This window comes from Gallus gallus, chromosome 1 (assembly GCF_016699485.2).
Source record: "Gallus gallus isolate bGalGal1 chromosome 1, bGalGal1.mat.broiler.GRCg7b, whole genome shotgun sequence".
Lineage (NCBI taxonomy): Eukaryota > Metazoa > Chordata > Aves > Galliformes > Phasianidae > Gallus > Gallus gallus.
In genome coordinates this window covers 64629278-64646281 of record NC_052532.1, presented here as the reverse complement: position 1 = coordinate 64646281, position 17004 = coordinate 64629278, and the positions used below count along the sequence as shown (strand labels likewise).

Below are 17004 nucleotides of genomic sequence, written 5' to 3'. Positions count from 1 at the left end.
AAGACTTCTCTTATCCAGCTGAACTTGCCCAGTTCCCTTGAGCCTCATGAAATATGTACTCCAGATTAAAATTCAACAGCAAAATTACTAACATTTTACATTTATTAAATCTCATTAAACCTGGCAGGAAACAGCTTGCAGTTAAGGGTAAATAACTATTTGTCTTGATAGTATTTCTCTACAAAGAAAATAAACAGTCCAACTGGGAGAAGATGCATTCTCCAGACAACTGGAAAACCTAAGTAATTGGAAAAAGGCATGTTACTTAGAAAGACAGGAAGAAGCCTCTGTATGTTACGTCCAAAACTAGAATATCTGTAACTGCTCAAGGGGTTGAGAAAAAGAATTAATGATTAATGCTTTTCAAGAAAAACAGTATGAAAAATGGAACAATATCTCTCTATGCCATGCCAGTTCCACCTGCCTGGTTACTCTGTCACAACTGGAATTTTTAAGAGGTGGGAGGGGGAGCAGAAATAATAATGAAGCACACCGTTACAGAAGTCATCTGAAACACAAAACACTATCAAAGCACATTCCACAAATTGCATATGTGAAATCTTTTAAGTAAAATAGTTTCTATTATTTCAATTCTATACCTTCATGTTAAAATTGCCACAAATCCACTTACCTTTTGACTCTACGGGAAACAATTAATACATTCTTTTGTTCCCAGTTTGATCTTAAACTTAATTTTTCCTTCCAAAAACACGTTGGATCATGAGAACATCTGAAAATACTTTTCTCATACCCAGGAAAAGAAAGTCACAGCTTACATGAAGAATGCATGATTGAATTCCCAAATTCCCATTTGTTTAAATGTATGTGTTTCACTGTTTATGGGCAAAATAAAAAAAGATAGTGACATGTTTACATTTACCTTTGAAAACTTCATTGAAATCTTACAATTTTGAAGCTAATGAGGTTTGTTTGCTTTGTTTTATTAGAAAAAATACTCAGGCAAGGTCTACAATCATCTGTCAATTATAAATGACTTACAAGAAACTCATGAAGCAATAAAATTAAAAAAATACAAATACAAACTATATCTGAAACACTTCTATTTGGCAATTTTATAACAAATTCATAAAAGAAACAAAGATTGTGGATTATTTTATAGGTACAGAAAAAGCAGTAGGTGAAGTGCTCAAGCAAAAAAAAACACTGCATTTTTTTTTTCCAAAAATAAAGTCACATCACTACAGATTTAATGAATAATACCCTTATTAAACAACCATTCCAGAACATCTTATATTAGTGGTGCTTTTAATCTGCACTTTATTTTGCTTGATAAGATTTTTTCTCATGTATATAAGTAATATTTTTAACCCATCGGAGCTAAGCAAGACTCTCGTGTCAGTACCAATGCAGAACGCATTTGTATTATACTAGGGTATGCTCACTTCTGCAACCAAAGGGTTACTTCTAAGTTTTATTCTATTTAATAAAGATTTAGTGTAAAAACTGCTGGTTATTAGTTTCACTGTAGTAAACTCCTCCCCAATAAGGAGGACTAACTCTGCAGTTTGACTGCATATATCCATATAAATTTTACGTATTGGTTCCTTCCAATAGTAAGGAAAAAAAACTAATTTTGTGTTCGCTATTAGAAAGGAGCGCCATGAATTAATTATGGGTACTATTCATCCCTCAAAGATTTCTGGGAAGGATGTTCAATGTGTTTTTGTTCTTACAACAGATATTAACAGTAGTATATAGTCCCTTAGGTATGTAAAAGAAGGGTTTTTTATTGTTAAGGAAGGTGCTTTTTTAAACAATTCTTCTGGCAGCACTAGTGAATTACAATATCCTTCAATATTATTTCTACCGTAATATATACATTTTAACTTTCATGCCTCTAGAAAAACATCTACAGTACATTTCATAATATAAAAATATATTACAAATCTGCTGAAATATTTACAAGCAATGTCCTATTATCTATATGCAACATTTTTGTCTCCATACAAAGACTAACAGGTTAGACACATCTCTATTTGTCAGTTAAAAAAATCCATGGCTTCTTGCTTATTAAGCAAGAAAATGATTTTACTTTCCTTTTCAAAGCCAACTTTGGTGCATAAAGGATTGAATTTCTAGATATTTTTTTTTAAAAATACCATTTTCTTTACAACTAGAAAACATTAGGCCAAATAAAAAAAAAGTATACTTTACAAGTGAATGGGGATTCTACAGGTTCAAAAAAGTAAAATAAAACACAAATAATACTAATTGCTTAAGTAAAGGTTTTTCAAAAACCATCCACTGATATGGATCACAAAAAAAAAACCCATCTAATTAACACCCTATACTACTCCTGAAAAGGGGGATCAGACATACTGCAACACTCTTAACATCTTTAAACCGTACTATATGTATTCATAGTTGAATGGAAAAGACAAGCATTCCATCAACACGTTTTTTGTTTTTGTTGTTTTTTCTTAAATATTATTCAACATTTTATGGATTTGCAAAAGGACACGAAGTTACAAATGACAAATGATTACTATCCACCATATTGAAAAGGTGACAGGATAATACCTCGGTAGCTGTTTTATTGTCTGGCATGTGTTATATTTAGTTCACATTGATAAGAAGCCTAATAGCTTGTTAGCAGTTCTCCTGGGAATTGTGAGTAAATGGTGACGGTTACTTTCTTTTCATCAATATAAACTACTGTGTTCACTAAAGAAAAAAAGCAGCTTAACGAAGAAAGCATGCAAAGCCTTTTAGTTGTTCCACTAAGTTGCCAGAAGAGTGTTTGCTCAATCTCCCACTGTACCATTCCATGAAAATGTGGATATACAGTAATATATTAATATATTCCACAGAAGCATCAACTTCATTCACAGAATGTTTACACTAAGCATAAATATTTATAAAAAAAAAAAGATGGGATTTGACTAATGTGCAACTTTATTTCTAAATCCATTGTCAGTGACTAAGACTGCAGGTGTCCCCACTCGCTTGGTTTTTACCTCTTCAACCTCTTCTGGGGCATTGTTCTGTAAAAGAAGATAGGATACCTTTTAGAAAAAGATCCTGAGATGTAAATCCAAGTTACCTAGAGCATATTATGAAATCATGACTATAAACAATCATTTATTTTGATTGAAAGCCGTTTTATATGATCTCAAATTAGCAGACATTTCAGGTGATTTCAAAGTTTCTATTAGCATCAACATTTTATCATGACATTAATAGCTGTGATGGAATTCCTCCGACCACTTTTTCCACATGCAATATTTTGGTCTTCGATTTTAATTCTTTTGTCCCCTAGTTGGTCCCAGAGCTCTTTTTAATCACATACTTACTGATCTATATTGATAAAAATCTGGTAATTGACAACGTATGGGGACCTTAATTTTATTTGGAAGAGGGAGAAAAGGTTGCTCATTTTCCTCAGTGGACTTCACCCCACAGATCATTTTTAAATATTATTCTTTCTCTTCAAATCAAACTAATAATATATGAAGTTGGGCAAAGTTAATCGATATAAAGACAATTAACACCTAAGTTAGGTTATAAAACAGTCACCACATTAAGTGGCTTTAAAATACATAATTCAATTTCCTCATAACGTTTTGTCATTAACAGTTAACATCAACAATTCATATGCAATTTAAAAAGATAGCACATATAGTGTGAGGATTTATTTTCATATTGTAAACCAAGCTTTCACTAATTCAATTAGCGAAATACACTGATAGTAAAGGTGAACTGAAAGGCTTATTGCATATCAAGACCTCAAATTAGCAGTCTAGGAACTCCCTTAGACACTTGGCCATTGGAAGTTAAAGAAACTCTGGTTTCTTCCCCCCCAGACACCCTCCTCTGTCCCCACCATTTTCATGCATTTTTAAAATAAACCTATAAACACATAACATTAGACCTTCAAAAACTTAAGAGACAATTAAAGCATTTCAGATTACCTTTAAAAACTGTACACACATACAACTGTGGGTACTGACAATTATGTGAGCACATTAATACAGAGGGGGGAAAAAATCATGAAATTATTAGAAACAAGATGGGTTAAAAGCCAATCAAATCCTAAAAACTTAAATGTGAATGCAGCTTAAAGACAAGTGACATGTACTGTCCCCTTCTGTCCCCCTTTAAAGAATCTTGTATTAAAAAAATAACAGTACTTGTATACAAGTACAGATTTCAAGGTAATACTGCATGTATTACAGCTGAATATAAATTATGTAAAGATAAATTTGGACTTTAAAAAAATTGGTATACAAACCAGTGTGTGATCTTAACAGAAGTGATCTTTCAGGATTCCACTGTATGTACCTCCTTTACTAGAATTTCTGTACACCAAGCACAAAAAAGTAAAATACACTTGGTAAATACACACATTCCCCGTTTCTCAGTAACTAGAGTTCAGTTCAAGAACTTAAGTAATTCTGAAACAACTTAAGACCTCAGAACTTAACTACTGGACGCTGACAGGATCAAGGCTCCCTGTTCTGGTGTATAATGATTAGCAATTCTGATTCCCCAACGTCAAAAAGTTAAGTGAGGCTTAAGATTATACTTTAGTAATGAAAATTTCAAAATTAAGACATTACCTGTATATGTTTGGGTCCAGAAGCAAGGCAGTATCTTTTGGTAGTTTTGATAAATGAACTACTTTAGTTTTTAACTGATGTCGCTCACTTTCATTTACCCACACATCAGGCAGACTATGAATAAATAAATAAAATAAAAAAATATTCAAAAAAGATCAACTGTTTTTCTTACCATAAAATTATGTGGTAAACTAGTACATATGAAGTTTCTATATGCAATCTCCAATTTCACTGGTTAAAAATCACCTTCACCGGAGCGAGGAAAAGACAGCCAATCTTTACACATTATACTCCAAAGTCTTTCAAGTTCTCAGCATGAAAAAGATACTAAACAGAATTTAGATTAATCCAGAAGAATACTAAACCAAACATACAGTATCAATAGCACTACATTCTCTATTTTATGAGTAGCAGGAACTAAACAAATCTTTGAAAACACTTTATTTCACTAGGTATAAAATTTACTGCAGGCACACTAGTTTGCTCCAAGTGTCCACATGCCCTAACTCAGCTGAAGTTCAAGTACCTTCTGAGGAAATTCAGGCAATCACCATAATGTATTTTGGCTACATAACAGTTCTTACTGTGAGATGAAATAAAACTTTACACATTAACAGGAAGCACTGTCTCAGTGCCACCTGCAGTGAAAACTGCTGAAAGAGAGCTAGAGAGAACATCTATGTTGACTGACATTTTGCTCTTTAACTATTTGAAACCTAACCTGTCTGCTTCTGAGTGACTTATTGTATTAGTGCATCTTCTACCTAAAGCAAATTGAGTTTGTAAGGCCCTGCTGATCTTGTCAGGTTGTTAAGAGAGAAACTGGGCTTACAAATGCCATCAGTGCCTTACTAAAAGCCTACTTCCCACCTCATTCCAACAGTAAGCACTGACTAAGGCTATGTAAAACAAAGAAGTGATCCGTACTGCTTTCACTCCTGGAAAAAAAACAAAAATAAAACAAACTAGGATTCTTTTCAGCTCACATAAAATGGTGGGGTCTTTTCTTTGCTGTTGTTGCTCTGTATTTTAAGTGACTTGAGTAAAAAATTCATTTCAGCTTGGACAAAAAAAAGTTTGTAATTAAGAACACTTTGAAGGAAATTTCAAATGGAGAAACAAAACATTCAAAATATTTTCTCCCTCTGATGAAAGCCATACATAACTTTACAGACTTCTGCAGATTATTTTTTCCAGCAATGGAAGTTAGCTGTAATTCAAATTCAGCTTTTTGGTAAGAGAACCCAGACAAAACTATCTGAGAAGAAACAGGAGTTTCTCCAATGGTACTATTTTCACTTTTCAGGTGAAGTTGGAAGAAAAATCAAGCAGTAATCTCTCTATCCGGGTTCAAAACAGCTCATGAATGATGAAGAACACCACAGACGGATCTTTTTAAATGAAGAGGATATCAAATGTTTCAAAAACAAGTATTTTGGAAACAATTTAATTAAAAACTGGATTCGAAATGTAAAACTTCTCACAGCAAATACCACTGGAGATATGAAGAAAGACAAGAAAAAACTGAGAATAAATTCCTGCACCAAAAAATTCAAGTGTTATTTCACTCCTTTATAGGAAATACGCTAAAGACTGTAATTTAGTTCTCCTACAAAAATACGTAATGTACAGAAAATTTGGAGCAATTTATCAGTTTCTCCAAATGACTCACAGAAGAAAAGGTTAAATTATTACTATTGGTCCACCTGAAAGGCTGCCTAACAGCTCAGTACAGTGGAAAATAATGGTTATGAGTGCGTTCAGCTTTTCTGAAGTGCGTACATGCGTAAGACAAAGACATGTGTAAGACAAAGAGATGACAAGCCACAATATCTTGCCTTTTCTATTCTTAACTGTTCTTAATCAGGATGAAATTAAACCTACCAAATAATTCACAACTATGTCACTCAGCACTGGAAGCACACTCTCTGCCTAACTCAACCAAAATGCAAGAAATATGAAACACATAATTACTTTGAACTTGTCAACCAACCCTACGCCTATCAGGGATGTACATTCATGAATAACCTGTCTTCCCCAGTGCAGAAAACCTAACATTTGAATATATTCATGAGTTTAAAAAAAAAACCTTTTGTCACTACATTAGGAAACAAAAGTCCCATTTTCTTCTCATGCTCTTAGTGTTACGTTTTTAATACTTTTTCTTTCTTCTTAAAATGTAATATTTTGTCTTTATCTGTAATATTTTAGTGATAATAATTTCAGAACACTGCTGCACATAGTATAACAACCTGTCCTAAAAGGCAGCAAAGAACTTTACTTTTATACTACAATATTTTAATTATTCTTTCCCAGGTTTAATTGAAACTTGGGGTCCATAAGTGCTGCAAAGAGCAGGAAAAGCTACAGACATTTTAAAATTGCCACACATTGTTTAGGTAATTTACCAGCAATCCTAGTCCTCTATAAATGAAAGCTACTATGGACTGATACTGTCAAGTTCACACTACTGCACATGACTGATCTGAGACACTACAAAACTGAGTAATTTATATCACTTCAAATGATAAAGTAGAGATTATTACTTTAAGGCTTTTCATTACCTTCAAACTCAATCACTTAAAAGGCTGCTCTGTATTTAAAAAGATTCCTTTGTTCTATATAGTAATTGCAAAAACTGTGACTACTTCACTTCAACTGAAAGTCTGGAACTTCAACTGAAAGTTGAAAATAAGGGAGCTTACTCCATAACAAGTTTTACTAACTTACAGCTATCTTCCAACATTACTTTTAAGAATGAACTTCTAAACCTGTGCATCCTACCTAATTATGTAGGTATTCAACAATGTGAGCTTATGCAGACATGGAGTCCAGAATGAAAATCTACTATAACTACACTTACCTTTAAATACACATATATATATATATTTTTTTTTTCTTAAAAACTGTATAAAATGTGGATCACGAAACACTTGCAAGAGCTACTGAGATATCTCAGCTATTTAAGTATGTCCCAAGCCTACCTGAGGGCGTTATTTTGTGTACTACCTCACATACTCTTTTGGAAAAGGACAGAACTTTGGAACAACAGGAGAAAAAGTAATCAGATGTTGGAATAGTGTTCCAAACTTCAATGGGAAAGCCCAAAGAAGCAGTAATAATGTAAGACACACTTTCAAGGACCAATTGTGTACTCTATGCAAAGATTCTTCTAGTTCTATCATTATACTGATGGGTATACATTTTTCAATGCCTAGAAATATTTGAGGATTGTGGTAAATGTGGGTTAAAAAAAAAAGAAATCACTGGGATAATTCGTTTTCTTATGTATATGAATCATTTTGCCAGCCAATTATTAGAAGACCCCTTTATTTATATCTACAATGACAAAATGCATTAAAAAAATTGCAGCTTAAAGTTCACCTAAGCTAGCATCAGAATATAAAATATAATCAATCAGCAGATAAAATCAATTAAATGCAGAACAAGACTATTCATTTTTAATGTTTCTAAATTAGATTACTTTTTAACAAAAATTGGATTATTTATTATTTGAAAAAGGCATAACAATTTAGGGAGAGTTCATTTACCCCACTGTAAACTCCACTTACATCCTATCATACTAGGATTATACTCACATGTCCTCTGGTGTCCAATGAAGCAAGAGTTTTATTTTTCCAGAATCTTCTTTTCTTTTAGCTATTACCTGATAAGAGTTGAATAATTTATTAAAATCAAATCTGTAAATTTGTTGCTCAAATGAATTGTTCTTCATTTTCAACTGGACATTCAGAAAACACAAACTTTCAATCCTTCAAAGTTGCATTAATGCTATGTATAAGCAGAACAGGCACGTCATTATTCAAGCCACTCTTGTCAAGATTAAATGTTTTCACTTATTTTCCTGTAATATTTTAATAATATAAGAAAAAGAATCATATACAGTCTTCCTTTATAAAGGGTTCCAATTTTTAGGCAGCCACTCCAAAAGATTTGAAGTGCATGCATTCTTAGATGAGTTTCACCAATATCCTCTATAAGTACATTCACACTGTTTCACAAGATGTCTATAGAAAATATGAGAAACTAATGCAGCTTCTAGTTTAATTCTAGTATGACATAAGAATAAATTATTCTCTCATAGATGTTTTGCATCTGGAAACATTATACACGTAACTTCCTAGGTAACCTTTAAGATATCAAAAGGAATGAATAACTAAGTACTGAATGAAGCAAATGCTCCTTAGAAGAACTTACAGTATTACTGAGACTGTTTAATGCACACGTAAGAGGGACCTTAGCATGTTGCTATTACTGTTACATAAATGGCAAGTACAAAGACCTGTTGGCAATCCACAGGACATACACTTCCCCCTGTAAGGTTCCAGTTGAGAAACTGAGAAAGCAGCTCTCATTTCTTACACTAGTTCACAGCACAACAGCACACAAAACGCTCTCACAGAGTAACTTTTTCAGGTGTAGGACAATGAAGCTTGACTACAACCTTTAGTCAAGATATAAAGGTAAAAATACACAAAGTATAAAAAAAAAAGTAATATTTGTACCCAAATGAAATATATTCATCAATTCCAAAGATAAAAAAATACTGCAGTACCCAGGAAGAAAAAAAAAAGCCACTTGCTTCCTCTTCAGTTTGACTTATCCTCAGCGTTTCCTTTGCTCTGCATGTCACAGTACTGTACAAAATGAGATATTTGCTTCAAATACCACTTCCCTCACTTTTTGTGCCTCTGACATAATGCTTGTTTAATCTTTCAAAGTTTCTACACACAGCCACTGTAGATACGGTAAACTTCAAATATTCATTAGAGAAATTTTCAAGCATAGAAACGCAGTGGATGGCAAATCATCTTTATGAAAAAGGCTAAACGAAAATGTAGCATATGGAACTTAAAGTGCTTAAGTCTATAAACTGCAACTAACAAAGTAATGCTCTATAACTGAATATCAAGGTATGTTAAACTCAGTATACTGTAGTGGCTTAGTGAAGTTAAAGAAGAAGAAAAAAAATGTTGTAAGCGCACTGTTCTTCCAAAAGAAGGAGATTCCCATTATAATTAGGTCCAATTTTAGGATCTGTCATTTAACATATTAGCAACTAATCTTGACGTGTGGTTGGAAAGCTTGATGACAAATTCAGCTTTTGATACCATGTAATTTGAATTACAGATAAACTGGAGAAATGTAGCCTGTAAGAAATGCCAGAGGATGTCATACGTGCCACAAAAACTATAGGAGGTCTGAAACATCTCTGCTATTAAGAGAGGTCAGAAGAGCTGGGACTGTTTAATATAGAGAAGGCTCCAAAGGGACTTTTCTGCAGCTTTCTGATACATAAAGGAGGCCTACAAGAAAGATGGAGAGAGATTCTTTACCAGGGTTTGTAGCGCTAAGACAAAGGGTAACATTATTTAAAATGATAATAGAGTGGATTTCAATTACAGTGGTGAGGCACTGGAACAGGCTGAGGCTGCCCCCACCCAAGGAGGTGTTCAAGACCAGGTTGGAGCCTCAAGCCTAACAAGATCTTCAAGCAATCAATATTGAAGTAAGAGTTTGCAACAGCTTCTGTACACACACAAAGAAGCTTAAGAAGAGGAGAAAGTAACTTTCAACAGTATGGAATACAAACTGTATAGCAGAAGAGCTAACTATATATTAAAAAGTCTATGATGGTAATAGCCAGGGATGCTTTCATTCAAATACACTTGGAACCAATGCAAGTTTTGCAGACTGTTCTTCATATCATTGTCTTGTCTTGTCCTTTGTAAATCCTCAAAAGCTCAGCAATTCACATGTTTTTGACTGGGATCAAAGATCTTCATCCCTTATAGGGAACATGTCTGGTTTTGTTTAATATTCAAGTACCACATCAGCTTTCTGTTAGGAGACAACAGAAATCTGCACATATACACGTCTTGCTTCTTCCCAAATGTATTTTGAAATTGTTTTGAAATTTTAAATTGTTTAAAGATGTGTTTTAAAAAGACATAAAACGTATCCACTACTTGTACCACAATTAGCACAACTAACATTCTACCACTTCCTAGGTAGGCTTCAGCCAGAAATATAGTTATGATGCAGATAAAGAACATCAATTAAAAAAAAAAAATGAACCACTACTTTGAGCTACATATTCACATCATCAAGGCCAAGTCTGCAAAAGTTACAACTGAAATGGAAGATATCTATCATATCTGAATAAGGTTGCTCTACAGACTTAAAGTCACTTTGTAAATAACTCAAATCCACTTACACTTCACACTAAAAAATATAGTTCAACAAGTGAACGTATGTACAATACAGCTTCATTTGAACAAAAAGAATCTTACTGCATTACCTAAATTTCATACACTGTCCCTGAAACAAAAAACATTCTGCATTTATTTCTGCGCAGGAAACCTTTAAAGTTGTCTCAAATCAGAAATGGAGTTCTACTGACCTCTTCTGGAAAAAGAAACGAATGTCACTCTCCTTCATGTTTATTCACTTACTATGTTTTAGAGGCTTAAGATTTCAAAACACGTGTGAACAATACCAGTGTATGTGATTGCTGAACTAAAATCTCTAAAAAAAGTTAGAAGTATAAAGAACAGTTTAATACTCAGTTATCTTAGAGAACTAATCCTATCAACAAAAAAAGATAGAGGGTAACATGCTAGGTACATTCTTAGAACAGTTTAATACCTGCTCTTTAAGTTAAAGAGAAATTGCTTGACTTTTTCCACTGGATAGTACAAAGAATCAATGTACCAATAATTTGACTCCAATAAGAAAAACTAACCAGAAAAATAAGAACATAATGAAATCAAAAGTGGACGTCCACAAAAGGCTTTGATGATTGTTTTATAATATTCCATGTCTATGAAGAAGATTTAAAGGTTTAAAGAAGAGATACAGTGACTGCTTCTTTACATTCCTATTTTTTCAGTAAGGTAACTATCCTGTAAAACACTACACTGTGCTGACATTCTTATAATGAATCAAGAAAGAAGCCTATAAATACCTCAGTTTTCAGCAGTTCTATGATCAGATTTTTCACTTTTCGAATTCATGCCCCTGATAACTATGCCTTTTTTTCTTCATTTGAAAGTGGATCACAGAAACCATACCATACTTTTCAATTAAATGTCTTTACTTGCATCTGAGGTGACCATTAGCTCAGTATAACAATGCATACCTACAAGACTGCTTCTATTATCTTTCTTATATTAAACAGACTCATCAGTAAAGTGATGTCCAGTGCAACTCTGCACAATTGGGCATGCTATTAGGGTAGCAATGTGCAGTGTACAGCTGGACACTGTGCAGCTGTCACTGCAGTGACAGTTCTGTCACTGAAACAACTCCCACAGCTGAGATATAAGTAAGACCAGGTTTTCAGACCTAATCAACCCCCTACCATCTTGAGTGGTACAAGCACAGATGAACTGAAAAGGTTTACAGTACTTCCTCCAAGTTAATTCAAATCAGTTTAAGAGCACATTCCTTCCTTTAATTCCACCTCCTTTTGAGTTACTGCAACAGCCAGAGGTGAGTGTCCACATCTTAACAGTCTCTCTGGACAACCCTGCAGATTAAAGCAAGCTGTGAACTGGAAGACAACATGCTTTCCTCACAGAATTTAAAATTCAGTCTTGGCCAGGAAAACTAAAACAAGGTTTAAATTCAGCAGCAGCATAATAAGGCACCTATAAATCTCCCTTCGCAGCTGGTGTGCTCAATGCAGATAAAGTTCAGGACTAATGTTTTGGGAAAAACGTCTAACAGGCTACAGAGATTTGTAACTACCATCAGTCTTGTGGAAGAGAAGGAAATGCTAAGTTCTGTGCATATAAAATCATCTTTTGTTTATGGAAAGAGAACGACAGTTCAATAGTTTAATCGCTGGTTCAAATAAAGTCACTGCCGAAAAGAGAGCAGTCACCACTCCTTCCTTAGACTGCAGTTAATCTTGCACTAGTCTGGCCATTTACAAAGTTCCTCATCTTGTACTGCTCCTTAATTGTTTTATTCTTAAAAGAAGTGTCTCTACCTCTTACGCACTCCATCTCAATTCAGTAACAGAACATGAGGTATGATGTTTTTTGAAATTCTGATCCCTGTATTCAAATTCAGTACTTATTTCTCTATTTTTCAACCTTTTCTAAATGAATACTGATGTCAATCCTATCCACAACAGGATACAGAAACAGGACTCAAGGTTATTTCCCCACCTGGTATTAGCCTCCTAGCAATTCACTGTTATTTCAGTGGGAAGGTTTTTTTTTTTTATTAAAAAAAAAAAAGGAACAATGCTTTTATTCAGTATTCCAATCTTTTAAACTAAAAAAAAAAAATGAATTTCACATTAACACCTATCAGTTATACAATTATCCTCAAAGTCTTCCTTGTGTTAAATAAATACTGTGAACTGTAACTGGGGAAATGCCATCGGAATTGCATTCTTATTTAGGATGTTTTCTGCAGCACATACTGCCTGCCAGATATTTCCCCAAGTGTATCAGATGGGAAACACTGCAAGCTTTTCAATTCAAAACACAGAACAACTACTAGTAGTATTTTAAAAAAATTATTTACTACTTATTTACTAACAGAAGTGAATAAATCAACTATTTAAAAACAATTAACTGTTACTGATTAAAAGACATGTTACAAACAGGAATACAGCACTATAATTTTCAGAGATGCAGCTAACAAACCATGAAAGTAATACTTACAGTACTGTGAAATACAACACTGTGGCCTTTTCCTAGGCTTTCTATATGTGCTGAGAGGTTAAAGCAGATGGCTCGATGTCTTATAGCATCCAGTGTTTGTGCATCAAAGAAGTCATGAGGTCTTGCTAGAAATAAAAGAGATCCTTAGTGTTGAACCCGCTGAAAGCATTCTAATACATTCAAGCACGTAAATAAATCTGAAGTGTCATTAGTAAACCATTTAGCTTTATAAAACTAGGGCTACTATGTCAGAGTTGTAAACAATAACTCAACTGAGAGGACGGCCTGTCCCCAAACATACAGTAGTGATCCATTTAAGTTTAGTCAAACATACTCCTTCTAGATGAAATAGTTATTTTGACAAACATGAATTACACATGCTCCATTTTTAACCTTGAAGTAATTTTTTTTCCTCATCTTCCACAATTAAAAATTCATTGTTTTCTCTGAGTACATCTAGGAACATCTATTGCTATCATTTCTTAAACAAAAACAAAAACAAACAAACAAAAAAAAAACCCACCAAAAAGGTGACTCGGTGCAAAGGAACTAAAACAAGAACTTTTATTAATAAATTTGAGTTCCATTTTAATGTAAAAAAAAAAAAGCCCAATAAAGTTCCCAGAAACTTTACAACTTAACTGGCCAAGGCACCCTTACAGCACTGTCAATAGTTCCAGTAGTACTGCTATGACTTTGAAAAAATAGTAATAAACTATTTCAAAACATGATAGCACATGCAGTCAATATGTTAAAAGACATACCTTATTTCTGATCTTTATTAAAAACCACCTGCCCTGATCTGATTTGTAATTACTAAAAAAAATTAAGTTCTTTCCAGCGGAATGCTGAGATGCTGCAAAGAGAACAAACACTGCTTGCAGAGGAACACTACAAAGAATTAAATAAGGATTTGTAGTCTATTAACAGCATGCACTGGTAAAGTCCTTTTTTATTCTGAAAAGGACTTTTATGGATAAGTCTTGAATACTTAAATACTGAAATCCAATCTGGAGCATAAGAAAGGTCTGTTAACTCTACCCTAAAGAGCACTCTGGTCGAAAATAACTGCTACTAAGCACACATTTGTTGTACGCTCTTTGAAATATCTCAAAGATTTTTAAATATATTCTGTATCATACAGTAGGAGAACTACATAAGTAATGTATTAATGAAAGCATTAAGAGTTTTTAAATCTTATGTGAGAGCAGTAATTCAGTGTACAATGCTGAAAACAAAGCTAAGAATAGTAGTTAAACTACATAACTATATCATCCTGTAATCTGCAAAAACAGTTATGTGCAATTCTTCTGTCCTGAATTAAAACAACTTGTACCTTCCCTTTCATCATGATTGTCTACCCATTATTTCTAAACAAACTACAAATTCCACTTTAGACTAGTATTTTCTACACTCTGGGGACAAATTGTTGTTAAGCATTCATCTGTACATTATGTTCTGTCTTCATCTCAGTTGGATACTGCCAATTAGGCAATCATCCCACTGAAATGTTTTCCTGTAAGTAGTAACTTCTCACGCTGCACAAGGTCACTGATGCAAGCATTTCTTTTATAGAAACCATTAATCTACCAAGTAAAAAGGAGTATGGGTCATATTTTTGTGCATGGACTACCACCTCTCTTTCTTCATACAAATTAAGTTTTTGGGGAAAACACAGGACTGTATGTAGTAACAGGCTAAAGAAAAGATTCACATTTCATTATTACTATGAAGATCTAAGCAGTAAAAGGTATGATATATGAAACTTCGAATGCCAAGCATTTTACAACATGTTGCCCTCCAACCTTTTCATCTGTCCCTGGAAGAAAAAAGGCCTATCTTCCTTTGATCTGAAATTCTGAAGATCTCTACAGAAAAAATTCAAATGCTGATTTAGGCAGTTTGTTGTATCAAATGTCAGAAACTTTTGTGGAGCTTCACCCATATTTATAAAATGAATGTTTGTGAATTTATAACAAAGATTTTATAATACAAGAAGTTTTATGATGTAACATACTTTGTATAACGTATAAGTTCATAGAATCCTCTAGGTTGCAAAAGACTATTAAGCTAAGTCCAATCACCAACCTGACCTACCAAGTACCATCATTAAACCATATCCTAGGCACGTCCAACTCACAGCCCACGTGCCAGTTGGCTAAGCTAGAAATGTGGCTCACCCTGGGCAATGGGTGCGCACCTGGAGCAGGGCTGGGCTGGGTTGCTTTACTGGGAAGAGCTGTCACCTTGGCACCAAGTGTCAAACACTTTACTAAAAATTCAGGTAAACAGTATCCATAGCCTTTACCTCATGTACTTGGTGGGTCACCTTGTTATAGAAGGAGACCAGACTAGCCAGGCAGAACCTGCCCCTCATAAACACAGGCTAGCTGCTTCTGATCTCTTGACTGTCCTGTATGTCCCACGTGATCATACTCAGGATAATCTGCTCTGTGACCTTCCCTAACACTTAAGCCAGACTGACAGGTCTCTAATTCCCCAGATTCTCCTTCCCACACTTCTTGCAAATTGGAGTCACGTTCACTAACCTCCAGACAACTGGAACCCTACCAGTTACCATGAGTGCTGATAAATTATTGAAAAAGGCAGGGTGAGCACTATGGCCAGGTCCATCAGAATGCTTGAATGAATTCTATCCAGCCTCGTTGCCTTAAGATCATTCAAAACATGCAGGAAGGCACATACAGTTTCTCAACGGGTTATAGGGACTTCACTCCATCAGTCTTCCAACTGAAGGGGTTGAGTAGCCTGAGAAAAACTTATCTTACTAATAGAGGCTGAAGTAAAAAAGGCATTTGGTAGTTCAGCCTTATCCTCATCTTTTATCACAACACTTTCTCTCAGATGCAATAAAGGTTGGAGATTCACTTCAATCTTTTTTTTTTTACTCCTTATGTATTTATAGAAGCATTTTTAACATCTTTTACTCCAGTAATCAAATTGAGTTCCACATGGGCTCTGGCCATTCTATTTTTTTTTCCCTGCACAGCTTAACAACATCTACAGTCCTCCTGAGACGTCTGCATCTTCTTCCAGAGCTCAATTCTTTTTTTCTTCCTGAGTTGCAGAAGCAGCTCTCTGCTCAGCCAGACTCATCTCCCCTCCTTGCCTGACTTTCAGCACAGTGGGTCAGACTGCTCTTGTACCTTTCAGGTGTCACCCTATTCCGCCCACTAAAAATCTGTAACAATAATACTGCTGATCACCATACTGACTTCACCAAGGATCAAAATCAAGGATTTCATCATTGTTGTGCCCAAGCTAGCCTTCAACCATTGCATCACCCAAAAGCCCTTCCCTGTTTGCACACACACACACAGGTTAAATGAGGCATTTTCCCTAGTGGGCTTCCTTACCACCTCTGTCAGGAAGTCATTCACACACTCCAACAATCTCAACTTGATTTTTAACAGACATCTGGGAAGTTAAAATGCCCCATGAGAACAATTCTAATGAGCATGAGATTTCCAATACTTGCTTGTAGAATATTTCCTGCCTTCATCCTGGTTGGGTGGTCTATAACAGACTCTCACCGTATTATCAACGTTACTCGCCTTGGCCTTTCCCCTGAAAGACTCAACCCTCTCTGTACCACTGCCCAACTCCATGCAGTCACAGTATTCCCTAACACTGGGCTACCCCACTTCATCTCCTTCCCTGTAGTCCCTCCTCAAGAGCACCAAATTCTCCAGGCACGTGAA

The 17004-nt window shown here is 34.7% G+C and overlaps 1 protein-coding gene across 2 annotated transcripts in view; it reads right to left on the bottom strand.

Annotated features, from left to right (window-relative positions):
* Positions 1-920: 920 nt before the first annotated feature.
* Positions 921-17004, bottom strand: part of AEBP2 (AE binding protein 2) — a 49745-nt gene continuing 33661 nt past the window's right edge. The window contains exons 5-9 of one of the 2 annotated variants that reach the window (XM_040655917.2): positions 13283-13407; positions 8180-8247; positions 4581-4694; positions 4253-4319; positions 921-3005 (exon numbers count right to left, since the gene is read on the bottom strand). In XM_040655917.2, coding sequence (XP_040511851.1) covers positions 4265-4319; positions 4581-4694; positions 8180-8247; positions 13283-13407 — 362 coding nt within the window. In that variant the 3' untranslated portion in view covers positions 921-3005; positions 4253-4264. The remainder of the gene's footprint in view (positions 3006-4252; positions 4320-4580; positions 4695-8179; positions 8248-13282; positions 13408-17004) is intronic. The other variant, XM_416415.8, reaches the window with a different exon arrangement.